The 18,078-nt window shown below is 40.9% G+C and overlaps 1 protein-coding gene across 4 annotated transcripts in view; it reads right to left on the bottom strand.

Moving 5' to 3' along the window:
• Positions 1 to 18,078, bottom strand: part of RASGEF1B (RasGEF domain family member 1B) — a 470,215-nt gene that overhangs the window by 246,321 nt on the left and 205,816 nt on the right. For all 4 annotated transcript variants that reach the window (XM_045018874.1, XM_045018870.1, XM_045018871.1 and 1 more), the window contains one exon: positions 5,594 to 5,647. Coding sequence is in view for 2 of the 4 variants with exons in the window: in XM_045018870.1 (XP_044874805.1) it covers positions 5,594 to 5,647 (54 nt within the window). In the remaining 2 variants the exon portion in view is untranslated. The remainder of the gene's footprint in view (positions 1 to 5,593; positions 5,648 to 18,078) is intronic.

Genomic DNA, 18,078 nt, shown 5'->3' on the forward strand with positions numbered 1-18,078 from the left:
CATCACACACAAAGCACCAGATCCATGTGAAGATAGAGACTCAGGTCCCCATTGCTTAGTCCATTACACCGTGTGACCTCTCCTTATGCCCAGAAGTCATGTTAGTTGCTCAGTCAAGAAGTTGGCTCAGCTGCAGGCAGCCAGTAGGGAGGGAGCTTGCAGCAGCAGTCCCGCTGCCACCAGAGGTGGCTTGGATGGCACTGTCCCTTACAGCTGTGAACGGACTTTGGGTCTTCCCCTAAAATTAAGGGATCTTTGGTCATGGTTCTTACAAAATCCAGCTCTGGATGGTTGTCAGGTCTGATTTTTTTGGAAGAAAATTCATTGACAAGCTTTTAACCTTAGTGATCAGCATGTACTCTCAGTGTTGCCAACTCCTATTACTTTTTCAACAGTCTTCTAATATTTGATGACTTGATTTAAGATGCTAAAGACAAGAGATTATGTGAGACTCTGCTTTTATTTAAGACTAGAGAAATTTCTAGGCCTTGCGGTTGTAGAGAAAAGCTCGAAAATGTGTTTGGAACACACAGTAAGGGCTCAAAAACCAGAAGACAAATAAAATGACCCTAGAATCTTTTGTTTTTAAAAATCTGATTATTTTTAAAGTCACTCTCATTATTCTGGGGGAGCAGACTGAACATTTGGGGTTGCAGTACGGCATCAGTTACATTTTCAAGGGTTATCAGATCATTTGTCCAGGGGATGTTGCATGCATGTCTTGAAAAGCGTCACCCACATGGGCAGACCTCTGATAGCTTAGAGGCGGGGTTCAGAGAGGCACCCAAAAGTTCTAATGCTCTTTATGTTGTGTATTTGGTTGTCATGGTTTTTGCTGCTATGGCAACTGAGTTAGAGTATTATGGTCTGTAAATAAAATGGAGGTTTTGGTTAGCTGTCTGCTCTCTGGCCTCAAGTGATTGCTTCCTACTCCGGCTGCCCCAAGGATATAACACTTTAGACTGCAAAATTGGGTTGAAACTTATTCAGGCTTCAATAATTTCAAATACCTTTGTGGATCTGGGCCTTAGTTTGTCCTCAGTTCCCCATCTGTAAAATGGGGATAGTAACATTTCCCTATCTCACGGAGGTGTTGTAAAGATAAATACATTAAAGACTGTGAGGCACTCAGATGCCATGATAATATGGGCCTGGGCCATATAGGCAGAGCTGTGTGAATGAGTGATTTTTCAGTTCACTGGCCAAACTGGGGGGGGAGGGGTCATTTCAGCATGAATTCATGAAATGTCTCCATTGCCTGAATTTTTCAGTGAAAAAAAAAATTGTCCAAAAAGTGTCAGCCAACTCTACATATAATCACTTGAGATAGATATAGATAGATTTACAGTACTTCTCTCAATTATCAGGTCTGTAAATCTGCCATCAGCCCTAAAACACTATCTGAACTAGACACCACATCACCTATTTCTTTGTTAACTTGATTGAAAATGTTTAATTTTCTTTTGTTTGGTTGAAAAACTGAAAATTTTCTGTGAACTTTTTTCAAGTTATCATATTTAATTTCTTTAGAAATTTTTCACGAAAAGATTTACTATCTTGCAGCCAGATCGACTCACTACATTACAACCAACTGGTAAGACCAGTGCTGTGAAAGTGCATGGGACATCTGTTGTGTGTGGACACAAGGCAGTATTTCAGGGACTCTCTTTTGGTTCTGTGATTGTACAGTACCTAGCACAAGAGGGTTCTCACCCATGAGCGGGGCTCACAGGCACTACCGCAATACAAATAGAAATACCATAATAATTATATAGACATTGCAAGCTTGAAGTGTTCCTACACCTTGCCTACAATCAACAGTGCAGAGAGTCCACGTTGGGATGAAGTAACAGGGAACTTGGTTGCAAGAAATAAGAGTGGAAGGGGAAAATGAAGCCAGTTAGGGCTTACTCTTCACCATCACCAATGACCACAACTCACTACTGGCTGAGGAAGTGGAGAAGGGAACTGAGGGAGCGGGGTGAGGAGGGAGGAACACAGAGACACTCCACTTCAGAACTCATCTTTTCAGGAGATTTACCACTTCCCAGAAACACCTGCCCCATGATCAGTCACTAAACAACTTAGTGGAGTTGTTTCACAAGACTGCCTGTATTCCACTAAGTGAAAATAGCCTTCCTGACCTGCTTTGCACGACTGCAGTTTAAACCTATATATATATATATCTCCTCTCGGAATTCAGAAACATATCCTCTTTCAATTCAGAATTAACACTTGTACGATACCTCCTGTCAAATATCAAACCCTCCAGTAGAATGTTAAGTAAATACCCAGCCATTAACGTCATTGTTTGGGGATATGTTTAATCAGAGAAGCAGTACTCCTCAGGAAATGATGAAACAGCTGATGCTTCCATTGTCCCATTATACTGTGCATTTCCAATCATCGCTTTTCCTGAATGAAGGTAACCCCATCTCTGTGAGTGAAACATCCTCCATGTAAATCTAAAATGAACAATACATTCAACAGGCTAACAGGGGATGTGGCACGCTCTTGTGCAAACATGTATGTCCTTGACATACCTGCTAGACAGGGGAAAGCCAGAGCCAAGGTTTAGAGCAAATACATACAATAGCCATGAATATTTTATGGAAATTCTAGGAAAACATTTCATAAGCAGCACTGTACAGATCACCTGACTTCATCACACTGCTGGGTAGCCTAGACCAGAATACATTATTTCTCTTTCCTCTATCATCGCTATATGGTACTATTAGCACCACACTCTGTCACACACAATATCAACTGACAAATACTGTACAGATGTTGTCCGGCACTGGGAAGATACTGTCGGAGGTCTGGATTTTCTCTCATATAATCTGAGTGGAGGGCTGATTGAGTGCACTGTTTTACTATATTTAAATAAAATCTATACATTTTGGCACAGTGAACAAATTTCCAGTTACTAAATAATAATTCCGGTTAATGGGGATGGGATTTGACCCTGATTCAGCAGCATGATAAAGCAAGCGTTCAACTTGAAGCACCTGCTTACATTCATCATTACTGAGGCGAAGACTGAAGCAAATGCTTAACTTCCAGCATGTCCTTAAGCTCCATCGACCTCAGTGGACCTTAAGCACATTCAGTGTTTTGCTGAATCAGGGCCTTATTTAGGATGGTTCCAGCCCATGCAATTTGTTTTTCCCAACAACAGTGAATGGCAGGGACTGAGACAGTAAGACGGATGAGTGTGGAACAAATCATAATAGGAATTTATAAATAGCACTTTTGCTGTGTCCTTATGTTTTATAATAAAGTAGAAAAATGCAAATGTTCCTTGAAACAACAAAAATACCCATCAACTAAGTTAATATGGCCTCCTCTTTTATTGATTCCTCTGGCTGTCGTTACTGTACGTTGTCTTTGAAATTCACTTAATAGGGTGCTCTGTCACCAGGAAATGCAACAGAAGCCAGATAGGGAGATCTGATTATTTGAGGAATTCTGTAGCACACTGCAAGTGTGGGGATAATTTAGAATGTAATTACTCATACTAGCATTTGCCCAGCACACCATAGCAGACAGTCATAATAGAGAGAAGAGCAACAATTGAATATAGAGGTCCCAGATCCTCAGCTGGTGAAAACTGGTATAGATCCACTGATGTCAATGGAGCTACACCAGCCAGGGAATTGGCCTAGATCCTGAACCATCCACTCATAATTACAACTGGTCTCTCTAGGTCAACACTGGGGCATGCTGGCAGGGCAGTATGGAGAAGCCTGTGCTACTCCTGCAGCCTGTGCTGAACCTGAAGGTTGGATAAATGGAGGAATTCAACATTTCACTAAAATCCCCCTTTTTCCGTAAGATGACAGATCTTTTTCTATGGCTGAGGATTATAAACTAGAGTCTTTCAAACAGATGGCACACATACATATTGGACAGTCAAGTGAAGAGACAGGTATCCAGAAAGGCCTTGAGGAACAACTTATATCTATTATTAACACTTCATTTGTATCTACATAAGTCGAATGAAAATGTCAGTAATGGTATTAGCAAGATTTGCTACTGTGAGAAGCATTCCTTGCTGCCAATTTTTCCCGGAATATCAGGAGTGATGGCACATCAGCAAGGCGGAGTTTTTACTAAGCTTTAAGAAGAAGCAGGCAGCTTTTACAAATGGGTGAGCTGCTTCCAAACCTGCTTTTCCTTATCAGTAGGTATCTAAAATATGTTTAAGTTGTTGAGAGTGGCTAGTTAATAGCTAGTTAAGCTTTAGATCAAACGGCAGAATAAAGAGATCATAGGACTCTGCAGTCCAAGAAGCTGTTAGAGCGCATGAGTGTTCAGAAACTATGGGGTATGTCTAAATTGCATCTGGGAACAAGCCTCCCAGCCCGGTCCTACAGATTTGTGTTAGAGGCAGGGGCGGCTCTAACCATTTCGCCGCCCCAAGCATGGCGGCACGCCGCGGGGGGGGGCTCTGCTGGTCACTGGTCCTGCGGCTCCGGTGGACCTCCCGCAGACGTGCCTGTGGAGGGTCCGCTGGTCCCACGGCTCCGGTGGACCTCCCGCAGACGTGCCTGTGGAGGGTCCGCTGGTCCCGCGGCTCCGGTGGACCTCCCGCAGACGTGCCTGTGGAGGGTCCGCTGGTCCCGCGGCTCCGGTGGAGCATCCGCAGACGTGCCTGTGGAGGGTCCGCTGGTCCCGCGGCTCCGGTGGACCTCCCGCAGACGTGCCTGTGGATGCTCCACCGAAGCCGCGGGACCAGCAGACCCTCCGCAGGCACGTCTGCAGGAGGTCCACCAGAGCCGCCTGCCGCCCTCCCGGTGACCGGCAGAGCGCCCCCCGCGGCATGCCGCCCCAAGCACGCGCTTGGCGTGCTGGGGCCTGGAGCCGCCCCTGGTTAGAGGGGCTCAAGCTAGCATGCTAACCATAGTGATGCAGACGTTGCAGCTCTGGCTGGAGCTTGGGCTCTCAGGCCTGGAACATCAAAGCAACATCTACACCATTACTTGTAGCGTGTTAACACAAACCCTGCTAGCATGAGTCTGTAGGCCTGTGCTGGGAGGCTCACTCCAGATGCAGTGTAGACATATCTTATTGTTACTGGATCTTCTTCCAATAAATGCTAATTAATATACCAGTAACTCTTTAGCTAAGCAGGTGGAGTGCTTAAAAAATGACCGTGGTGAATCGCAAGCAGATTTTGATGCAAAAAGATTGATTTGTGTACCCTACCCCGCCTCCAAAATCAACATTTTGCCATTGTGCTTTTAAAATAATAAATTCCATATCGACGTACCAAAAACCTAAGTGGGAGCAAATATTGAATTGCACAGAGACCTCCAATTTTTTTCTCAATGACATTTTTTCTAATCCTCTAAAACAGAAGCTGTGACACAATGAGAAATTTGGAAAGTGCCTTTCCCCACACATTAAAGACAAAATGCAAGGGAGTTTACCTTTGTTTGAACCACAGCCTGTCACGTTTCCACTGCTGTGTAATGTATTATTTAATTATAGCAGCTGCCTGCTCTCAGGAAGACGGCAGGGTCTCTTGCTAGACGCTCGGAAGCCCTGCAGCATTCTAAGGAGGAGCTGCAAAGCTGAAAGGTTAACTTACCCATTTGCGGTCAGATAAGGACTTCTCATTGGCCAAGGTGCTGAAAGTTGTGGTCTGAAAAACAGAGTGTGAAAAATCCTTTAACCCAGACTAAATAGTTAAGTGTCATATTCACTGCACGGCAAACACAGAGCTCCCCCCTCTACTGTGCTGACTGCTAATGCTTAGTGTCTAGTCCAGTGACTCTCAACCTTTCCAGACTGCCTTACCCCTTGCAGGAGGTGGATTTGTCTTGCGTACCCCCAAGCTTGATCTCATGTAAAAACTACTTGCTTACAAAATCAGACACAAAATACAAAAGTATCACAGCAGGCTAATACTGAAAATTGCTTTACTTTCTCATTTTTACCACATAATTATAAAATAAATCAAGTGGAATATAAATATTGTACTCACATTTCAATGTATAGTATAGAGAGCAGTATAAACAAGTCATTGTCTGTGTGAAATTTTAGTTTGTACTGACTTTGCTAGTGCTTTTTATGTAGCCTGTTTTAAAACCAGGCAAATATCTAAATAAGTTGATGTACCCCCCAGAAAACCTCTGCATACCCCTGGGGGTACCCATACCCCTGGTTGAGAACCACTGATCTAGTCTTCCCATTGATGTACCTCCCAATGCTCATTAAGGGCCAGATTCTGCCCCCTTTACTCATATACAATAGTAAATTTCAACGCAGATAGTCTCATTGATTTCAATAGGGCTAGTCTCGGGGTCAGGTACCATTCAACATGAGCAAGGATGGCAGAATCAGGCCCTAAAATTACAGTGCACATTGAAATTTAAGCATAAAATACCAACAGTCAATGAATAGTCATAGGGACCCTGGCTCAGGAGTAATCCATGGCTCAGAGTTCAGAACCGGTGGGTTTGGTGCCAGTCTGGTAGTTAGTGTGGTTCTCCTAAATTTGTTACTTTCACGTTTTGCCCCCATATACAGTTGGCTTATTGTTAGGAGACGTGGCTGACTTTCTCTGAGCAGTACATTTAATCATGCACATATTCATCCATAACTCCAACATTCATAACTTTCATTCAGGGGAAGAATCACAGCATCAGCTTCCCCCTTTCATGGGGGATTCTGGATTCAATCCCGTCTGGGACTAATTTAGAGCTTGAGGGCCACATCGTGACAAGGGATCATGGGACTGAATCCAGGTTGACCTTCTCTCTCATAGCAGGCCTGTCTGTCAGTCAGTCAGACGTACGCTTGTCGTATGATCCTCATGCTCTGGGATGTAAAGTAGTCACAGGTCAGAGGCTGAATCCAGACTCCCTGAAAGGGGACAGTGACCTTCTGAGAGGGAAGCTTGTTAAAAATCCCCCAAGTTCTTTTTAGTAAAAGTCCAAAAAGGGTAGAAAGCATGGAGGCCATCGCCTCAAAATGGAATTCTCATTGTACTCAAAAAAATCACTTCCTCTTCCCATCCAAAGAAATCAGAGCGTCAGACTCCCAGATTTCTCTACAAGCACATATGACATCACAAGTATCAAACAAAGATAACCTCATGTTTCCATTCCCTTTGTGTATGTCACTGTGATGTCACTCATGCTGGCAGAGAACACAGGAATACTCAATTTTATGGAGATAATTTTATTAAAGCGCAGTGCTGATTATATTTTTGAACAGGCATCTATTCCCTTTTTCTTCTCAGAATGTGTACGTTTAACTTCTAGCCGAATCTCTAAAGATTTAGGATGACTTAATCTTGTGTGGCAGCACAATTTGCCTTGACATACCGAGATCTAGATGAAGAATTTACCCTAGGATTCTTGCTCCCCTGTCTAGTGCATGCAGACCCAAACTGCTTTTCAAGGGAGAAGCGTAGTGGGAAACATACCCTGTAGCTCACTTTTGCTGACCTATATACAAAACAGTTTTTGATGGACACAATAAAAAACAGAGCTGATGAGAAGCCCAAGCTTATTATTGCTTGTACTGGTGTCCTGAGGCACTTAAAACCCCTAATTGCATATTTCACTAATCACTTATTTGTTTAATATTAACATCTAAATGACTCAGTCAAAAATTGTGCCCTATTGTGCGATACACTGAACAAATATACACACAGTAAGAAACAATCCCTTCCCTGAAGAGCAACATTTTCTAGAGAAGACAGACAAAGGGTAGGAGAAATTGATAAAACATACAAAGAGAAGGTGGGGGATTGAGGCACAGAACAATTAAGTGACTTGCTCAAGGTCACACAGGCAGTCTATGATTGAGCTGGGAACTGAACGCAGATCTATTGATTCCCAGTCCACAGCCATAACTACCTAGCAATCCTTCCCCAACACTCATATAATAAATTAAAGAGCATTTCTAGGGAACCAAAACACTTTCGAACCCCAAGAGAATTCACAATTTTTGATGGCAAACACCATCCTGTAATTCCCAGATAAAAAATGTTGAAAAGCAGTTAGATGTAAACTACAAATCAGTGACTGTCTGTGGATGCAGACTGCAGTACTTGTGCATACAAATCATTTTATATGCAGAACTGTAGAAATTTTAAAGTCACATTTAAGCCTGGTTATGAGTCTGAAGGTGCCTAGACCATGTGCTGGCTCTCTGCACAGGGTTATTTTCACCCTTTGGGGTTAGTCTGCAACCAAGTTATAAAGTTTAAGGAATTCTGAATTTAAAAACGAAGCCCTACAATGGGTGTTATTGATGTTAGGAGTAGCTGCAGCTCATATCCAAGTCTTCAGACAGATACCATCAGACTGAGGAAGGGCCAAGAAGTTTTGATGAATGATGAACCTCCCTGAAAGTCAAGGAGGGTTGAAAGTCTGGTCATCATTTCCCATGTCTTTGCTCTATGCCTGCTGTGCTTCTTAACATTATACAACTACCAACAACTTCTTGTGCATCGGAGCATGATGGAACATGAACCATGGGCCTATTACAGAGCACAAAATTCTCTTGTGAAATAATCTGTAGTGGCAGCATACAGCAACTCCACAAAGCGAGGGAGGTTTAATGCGTCTCACAGACTGTGTTTCGTCTTGATTCTGACCACCAGGGCCTTCCACAAAATGCACTAGAAACTTTTTGCAAGTGTTTAAATAATCATCTTTATTCCTACTCATACCAGGTCAAATTCTTTACAGGCCAAATGGGAACAATTATCACTGTAGAATAATATACTCAAAAAACATCATCTAAAATCATACTCCATGAATCAATGATAAAATTCTAATGCTTTCCAGGGATTTGCGAATACTGGAAATTTCAATTAATCAAGTGAAAAGCATTTAAATGTGCCAGCAGGATTTATATTCCAAACTAACAACCACCTTCTGCATCCTATTTCGTTAATGAAGATTTGGAGCACTCAGGTAATTAAAGGGAAAGCTCGTGATAAAATGAAAACCATGGAAAAAATCATATCTATGTATATCTTCATTGAATGCTAAACATATCTAATAGCTCACCTAATCAAGACCTAATATTTGCTCAGTTGAGATGAACTAGAAATTTATGAGTTTCAAGAGACAGGTTGGACCAGGGATAGTCAATAGGCAGACCATGGGCCAAATCCAGACCACCAGATGCTACTGAATCTTTTTATTTACTTGTTATCATTATTGTTTTTTATTATTATTTTCTCTGGAGTCTGGACTATACTTTGACCAAGAATTTTGGGACCTTGACAAAACAATGACTATCTCGGCTTAGCCTATGGAACAGAAATCAACTGAAATTTAAAATAATTTATTTTTTAAATCTCCGTAATATTTGAACTGTTTCAACAAACATATTGCTTAGAGGGGTTAGAAAATAATCACCTCCAACTCCTGAACTGTCTTACATGTTTCTCCCACTTTTAATGCTTCCTTCCTGGTGACTGACCAGAGAATTGGTAATGGCACATGGAAGAGCTCTTAATTTCTAATGATTTGTCTATACCAGGGGTAGGCAACCTATGGCACATGTGTCGAAGGTAGCACGTGAGCTGATTTTCAGTGGCACTCATGCTGCCCAGGTCCTGGCCGCCGGTCCAGGGGGGCTCTGCATTTTAATTTAATTTTAAATGAATCTTCTTAAACATTTTAAAAACCTTATTTACTTTACATACAACAATAGTTTAGTTAAATATTATAGACTTATAGAAAGAGACCGTCTAATAACGTTAAAATGTACTACTGGCACGCACAATCTTAAATTAGAGTGAATAAATGAAGACTCAGCACAGCACTTCTGAAAGGTTGCCGACCCCTGGTCTATACCATAACTTTAACTTTAGTTAATACATGGCTAACCAGTTAATTGGCAAACATTTTCTACATGTCAGTGGAAACATACCACAAACATTTGTTCCAAAATACAAGAAACATAAACGTCTATGTCCTATAACAAATATCTCTGACTTTTTGGGTAGCAATACAAATGCATTAGCTAACCTGAGATAGTTGATAGAACTAGTTAAAAAAAATTGAGATTCTTTTTTTTCCCCCTGTGGAAAATTTTCCATTTTCAGTGGAAATTTGAATATCAAAAAATTCTGGTTGAAAACTGAAATATTTCAGATTTTGGAGGCAAGGATGGGAGGGGGGAAGGAAAGGGCACCAGAAAGGGCACCATTTTTCCACAGAAGCAACCAGCTGGCAATTAGTTTCTAACAGGCTGATCCAAAGAGCAGTGCCATCAGTGAAAAGATTCCCAATGTGCTTTGGAACAGGTCCCAGATCACTAATTCAACACTGGCCAAGGTTGGGAACTGAATTTAAATCAGAAGTGTTTAAACATCTGACTGCTATTCAGAGGTCTATGCGGAGAAGTAACCATCTCTGAAGCCCCACTATCTCAACCTGAGATTTAAAATACAATATCATCTCTATCTTAAACCTGAATTTATTTTTAATTAATTTCTCTCCCACCTATCACCCTTTTCCACCTCTCCTATCCTTAGCTTTCCTCCCCAGAATAACTGCAATCTGTTTGCACTGTATCAACATTGAATTCATTGGTGTAACCAAGCCATGTTGTCAAACTGTGAGTTCATCTGAGATGAGCCCTACTGGTTTTCCCTTCTGGTAAGAGGGATGGGCAGCGAGATGGGAGGAAGGAGAGAAATTGGTCTTTTATATTTATTTTCCGCAGTTGGACACTGCTTGTCTGTGCTTTTGGTGTTTTCTCATTTCTTTTTTGTCTCCAGTTTGGAGTTTTCTGCTTCAGCTGATGCTGAGGCAGCATATTTTTACTCTCAAACAGTTTGATAACTCTCTGGAGTTAAGGAGCTAAACAAAACTGAAGTGTTATAGAAGCCAGAGTACAGAGATCTGCATATTCACAGAACAGTATTTCTCATTAACGATACAATAATTATGCAAATCCCTATGATCTCATTGGCTAATGACTGTCAAATATTAAGGTACAGGAATATGCACACTGTTTGGCTGAGTTCGTATAGTCATGAAAATCAGAGAGCCAGAACCCATCAGAGTGCAGCGAAGTGTGTAACTGCATAAGCACATAGCATTCTGGCAGCAGAATTATAAATTATGTACAGTAACTGGGAGGGAACTGCAGTTGTGCATCAGTAACTAAACTGATTACCTGAAACAATCACATTTCAGAATAATATAATACCTGTAGCCTCTGTCAGTAGCACCACTGTGAACACTACGATCAATGCCTTATAGTCCAAGATGGGTAATAGATACTGCTGGCCAATCTATTTTCTGGCAAACTAACTCTTTTCACTGTATGATGGTCCCAACCTTGGAGACAACATAATGCTTGCTGGAAGGGAAGGTCGAGCCAGATTCCAAGATGCTTAAACTAGCTCATCAGCCGCTTGCTTAATCACTGATGAGGCGAGCCACTTTTGTCATCTGAGAGGTGGTTTGGGTTCTGTATTAATTTAAAATCAGTTCACTGGAGAAGACGCATCTTCCAGCATAATCTAACTGAATACTGCTGATAACTTGCAACAAGGAAAGTGCACTGTAATACAAAACTGGATCATCAGCATACATCTATAAAGAAGTGAGAACAATATGCTGGATTATTACAAACAAAAATAGAAACTAACGGATGCCCCAGATCAAATCTCTGGGGTTCCCCCATTTGTAATGTCCTTGGATCAGAGCTCACTTTGCTTTTGGAAAGCAGGTTATGATTTCTTAGGTTACTTCAAAACCATTATGGATGCACTATCCTTGAGTTTTGGAGGAGAAATTTATGGCTGACTGAATTAAAGGCCTTCAGCAGATCAATAAAAGTTACCTGTATTATGGCCCTCACCCATTGCCTTAGAATTCCATTGGTGACTGAGCTTTATTAGTAGAATGAATAGTTCCGAAATCTGACTAGACTAAAAAGGTCTTGCTGCAGCAGAGAGATTGAAACACTGAATATTCAGTGAAAACAGTAGGCAGTCACCAGCAAACTGCTGTTACCTTTAGCCAGTAAAATCTCGGGCCAAAAATTTCAAACTCAGTTGTCTAAAATTAGTCTCAGAATCCAAAATTAGACACCTTAAAAAATTTACCTGATTTTAAGTGGTGCTGAGTACCCACAAATTCTACTGAAGTCAATAAGAAGTGGAGATACTCATCACCTTTGAAAATCAGCCCACTTTTATGTAGTTGCCTAACTTCAGGCAACCCAGCTTGAAAATGTTGGCCTCTGTCTCAGAAAAGTTCCTCCATATTAATCACACTGCACTATGCAGCTCACTCTTTTAGTGGCCAGGAAAAAACAGCAGTTCATTAACATATTTGTTTGTACACATTTTTCAAGCCATTTAGCCAATGAGGGTCAAATCTAGCAAGTTCAGTCAAACCACTTAGGGGAGTAAGGACTACCTCGCATCAATAACGGCCTTTCAGAGTGGAGACATAGGCACAACCAAAATAAATCCACATGACTCCGTTCTGGTTTACATTCTCCTTTATGCATGAGGACTGATGGTCCTCTGCTTAAGACACTGGGATCAGCAGAGTTGAGTTTATTCCTAGCTCTGCTGTAGACTTCCTGTGTGACCTTGGGAAATCACTGGATCTCTCTCCATCAGTTCCCTCTCTGTAAAATGGGGATTTCCTTTCTTTACCTCCCCCTTTATCTGTCTTGTCTATTTAGACTCTCAGCTCTTTGGGACAGGGACAGTCTCAAACTATGTGTTTGTACAGCACCTTGCGCAATGGGGTTAATTGGGCATGGATGTGATACTATAACTACCCAGAGACACTGCCAAAAAGACTAAGATGTCAGGAAGAAAAGTGATAGCAAACATTATTGGTGTAGCTACTGATAGAAAGTAGCCAGTTCAAGGAGACAAACCACACAGATCATAACAGCATGCACAGGAGATAGGGACTTTTAAAATGTTTTCCTGGTAAGTGTTTAATCTGCAGCTATAGCTAGAAAGGTAACTGTATAAATATGGCACCTTCTTAGTCAATATAGGTCATTCCTGTGGGTCTGAGTCATACCTGCTCATTTTACTGGCACAAACCATCTTTCCTTCCAATCCCTTTAGATCCTATACAGCTGTAGGCATATGAGCTGGATTCCACTCCACATCATGCATCAACAGCACAATTGTCAGGCTCCATAATCTATTACTGGTGATGATGCAAGGTACACAGAAAGAACACAGACTGATTTTCTAATCTCAGCTTGAGTTTTCGGTCATCGGTTAGAAAAGTATCCTGATTGTAAACTGAAGGGGGTAGGGGGAATGACCTAGAATCCCTGAGAGGATAAAAATGGAGGCCCATAATATCATTTTAGAGAACCAATTTTTAGCAAAAACATTGGGTAAAATCCTGTCCCCACTAAAGTCAATGTGAGTTTTGCTACTGACTTCAGTAGAGCCAGGATTTCACCCACAGTATTGCGTGAAAATCTAACGATAGGAAAGAGTGAGGGCATTAGATTCTCAGCTGGTATAAACTGACTTCACTGTAGTTATGGCAATTTATATCAGCTGAGAATCCATTCCTCTTTCACGATAAGAAAAATAATGACAAGGAGAGAGGGGATTAGAATGTCTTTGCCATTGACAGCTTTGTGTGAATTGCAATTGTAATGGATGTCTCTTTCGATTCACACTACTCACTGTTGCCAAGATGCTTTCAACATGTCATTCCCCCCATCTTTTCCTTTCATTAGTTAATTTGCTGTGACCAGTATGTACCTGTAGATATTCGTTGCAAACAAAGACTACATTAATACATAATACAGGCTGATGGGATGAACACAAGGGGCAAATTCAGAGACGATCAGAAGTCATTATCATAATCACTGGCTACTACAAATCATTTAAACCGAAGCACCGCTGTAATGATTGCCTCGAGTCCCTATCTGATGTGTTCTTGTTTAAAAGCCCAGCACTGATGTTGGTGAATGAATGTTAATTTGCCATTATCTCAGCTGCTCTAACTGACAGTTTGACAGGAAATCAATAGCTACACAATTCGACTGCTGGCTGGAAAGAAAAAAAAAACTGGTTTGCCATAAGCGTGCCGAACACATTCCACAATTAGAATACTGATGGACAGGGACCTCCTATTGCTTATCTCCACCTCCATGAGCACATGGTTGCTGCATATTCCATCTCACTAGGGCCCTATTCTATCTCAGCTGTAAAGGTCTAACAAAGGAAAACACTTAAGGAGTGTGATTGAAAAAGGCATTCTTTTTGATGGACATCCCCCCCCCAATTCAGCATATGACTTGGGTTCTGTTCTTACACATCGCAAACACATCTGAGCTGCACCTTGAATGCTTTTAGAGGTCCATGCAGAGATAACCTCTACTTGTTTCATGTTAGAATATGTAGAAGTCTGGTAATCAGAGACTTACAACTGCTGCCTTGACGAATTCTCCTTCAGCAAACTGACCAGCCATTGTAGCTTTGCATACAAAGTAGATCAACAACCTTCTGCAGAACTAGATAGTTCATATACATAGTAACTGAACAGCATTGCTTGAGAATGTCATTGCTTGTTTTAGAAGGTTAAATCTACAGGACCAAATTCAGAAGCCCCTGATACACATGTTCAAGTCTTGGGAGTTTCATAAGTATATTTCCTTTGTCAAGTCCCTTCTTAAAAGTCATCTGCCAGAATACATACAGGAACGATACCAAAAGTTAAGCAAATGCTAAGTTGCGATCACTGATGATTGGATAAGAATTGTGCACCCAACTAGTCTGTGCTAAAGCATACTGGCATTTTTGTTACCCTAGTCATCACTTCTAGTTGTTTCTTTCCTTCACCTGTCTTGCCTTTAAGGCTGTAAGTTCTTTTGGACAAGACATTTTATATATGTTTGTAAGCACCCAGGCACCATGGAGTCCAACTTGGTTGGTCAGTAGGTGCCGCTGCAATCTAAATTATTATTAATAATAGTTGATGACAGAACTTGTCTCAGACTCAAACTATATTTTTTTAAACCTCTCCATTACATTTTTGTTACCAAGGATGACTAGTCCTCTGCACACTTCAGCATCTAAAAATATTCTATATACTCTGAGATGTTAAGGGTGTTGTGGACAATGACAAAAAACTTGTAGCCCTGAAAGCTTTTGAGCCAGATTTCTAAATCCATCTAAGTTTATAAAACTTCCAGTTCAATAATTTATCCACCAGATGGGATTGTACCTCAGGAATACATGACAATGTATTCTTAATTACAAAGCAATTATCATTAAATACCCACGTTCAAGGATATCACACAGGGAGGATATGGCTCTTCATTCTGCCAGTGGATCACACTTCAGCAAATTGTTTAAAACCCTTTAGGGGTGTGACTGTCCAGGAAAGCAGCTGGCAAGTATTGGTGCTAAATAACCTGAGTTTTGAGGCAAACGTGCATTTCACAGGTATATATAAAGCATCTACTGCTAAAACAGTCAACACATTCCAATAAAGGGGGAAAAATTAAATAAGTAAATGACAACCCAAAAGAATATCTCCACTTATAGTGCATCATTACATAATAAGACATCCCCAGGCTCTATGTGTGTGCAATTAAAAAAATATTTTTGTAATACTTGGCAGTGCTACCTCTAGCATTTCACTTTCATCATTTCTGCTTCTAGACTGTCACTTCTGTGCCATCTAGGCCTTTTCTTCAATAGGAAAGGAAGCGTGTTCTTGAGTTAGCTAAGAGAAGGTAAAATCCTACTGAAGACAGGCTGTTTATACATGAGTTAGCAGGTCCAAGTGAACCCCCGGCTCTCCCATAGTCTTACTCCACCTTACTCATGTGAAAACTATAAACAGGCTTGTCTTCACTATGATTTTACATAGTCTTAGCTAGCTTGGGTTAAGAATGCATCTTTTTTCCCTAGTAAAAGCACACTCTGATTGTCTGATTCCTTAGATGGACCTTTGGGTCACAAAGGACCTCTCTATAGTCAAAAATTAAGAGCTGGTTGAAAAAATTTTCACAAAAAAAATATCACTATAAAATGGGTTTTGATCCAAAGTAAATTTCTTGTGGAAAAATATCGCTATTAACATTTTTTTAAAAAATGAATAGGAAATTTTGAAATTATTTTTTTTTGTTTCATATAAACTTGCATTTTGGGTGAAAAACTGAGAAGAAAGGAAAACCAAAAAGCAACAAACATTTTCATTTCATTTAGTTTCAAAATTTCCCAAGAAATATCCCCCCTCCAAAATATTCATTTGTCATGAAAAGTAGTTTTGGCCAATGTTTATTCTTCATAGATACTGTCTCTGACACTGTCTCTCTTCTAGCAATGATTCCTATAATCCAAAATAGCTGGTTTAGGGAAAGGTCACCACCAGCCTGGACATGCTAATATTGTTCCATAATACAAGCAAGTCATGCAGCCATTTTAGTAATAATATCCTGCATGTAAGTTGTACAGCAATATTGTGGTTGGAACTTGTTTCACAAACATATTTACATCTCACTACTCTCTTCAAAGTAAAAATAATTACAGCTGCAAACATATGTTGGAATAATAAATGAATTTAGTGACCACTATATGGAAGTGCACAGGGTGGCAGGAAAAAACCTTTGTGTGTCCACAGACCTCCCTTAAACTCTCTAGCAGGATATCCAGCGACCCTACGCTAAACCAACAGAATACTAGAGCTTCTCAGAAAGACAAGCCCCCATGGAAAATATTGACTTTTTGGCAAAATATCATAAAAAGAAACATTTTGATTCAAAATGGACCCACATGGGAGTGGTAGTTTGGGTGTTCCCATGCTCCTCTGTAGACCAATCTGTAGACCTCTGTAGACCCATTCTCCTCTTGTAGACCAATCTCTCTGGCCAGACTACAACTTCCGTTTCCTTGATGTAACACTTTCTGCCCCCTTGGGGAGGGGATACATCACAGGAGTCCCTGGCTATGATGCATTGTGGGAGATATAGTCTGGCTATACAGCCCGTCCTACAGAGGAGAATGGGAGCATAAGGCATCCGAACTACAACTCCCAAGAGACACTGTGGTGCTATCGCAATTTAAATATTTAGAATTTTTGTTGAAATGTGTCTGTTTTTGGCTGAAAATGGAATAATTTTCAGTTCTAGGTGTTCAGTATTTCAAAAATCTTTTTGAAATTTTTGGTGGAAAGCAGACACTTTGTGACAAATTTTGTTTAGTTGAAAACCCAAGTTTTTCAGCAAAAACAGTTTTTGTGGAAATTTTTCAACCAGACTTACAAATGACTGTGTTTTAAGCATGACATTAGAACAGAAGCATTGGCTGATTATACTCTGAGGGCATTTCTAGTACCTTCTGAAAGCTGCATTAGTTCCTACTCAACCATTTTTTTATGGGTGTCATGCACACAACATATCTTTCAGGTTGCCACCTCTGAGCACAGAAAAACTGGCTGGTCTCTGAGCAGGGCCAGGTCCTAGATCTGGGGGAACCATGGGGAGCGGATCAGCTCTCAGAAAGTTATGCAAGACTTGGAGGGACACAGGGGAGGGGCAGGGCACCAGTTCCCCATTGGCTGGGGCCTGCTCCAGTATGCCACATGCACACAGAGCAGGACCCTGGTGCCAGCTGGAAGGCCATGGTGAACTCTTAGTAGAGACACGTGTGGCCAGTAGTAAAGATTGCTATGTGCGCAGACACATGCATACAGCAAAAAAAAAAAAAATAATTAATAGCTCTGGAAGTTATTTCTTCTGACTCTAATTTAAGAGGTGGTCACATAATGCTTTTGCCATCGATTAACCCAGAGGCTTTTTCCTAAATAGATTTCTGCCTGAAGAGTTAATGCATAGCTTAGCATGCAAAGATAGTGGTACCCACTCCAAGTGCAAACAGAACTTACCCTCCATTTCCAGATCAATAGGAGTTCAGATATTAGTGGCTTACAAACTACATCCCCAGCATGTCATTTTAATCAAGTCACCTTTGGACACACATGAAATAATTCTATGTAGATAACAGGCTATTAAGCCATTGAAAATACTTACATGTTATTCACAAAGTGTCTCATTTCTACTGAAATCACAATGACAAATCCTAGT

The sequence above is a fragment of the Mauremys mutica genome, chromosome 5, assembly GCF_020497125.1.
Source record: "Mauremys mutica isolate MM-2020 ecotype Southern chromosome 5, ASM2049712v1, whole genome shotgun sequence".
In the NCBI taxonomy this organism is placed as follows: Eukaryota; Metazoa; Chordata; order Testudines; family Geoemydidae; genus Mauremys; species Mauremys mutica.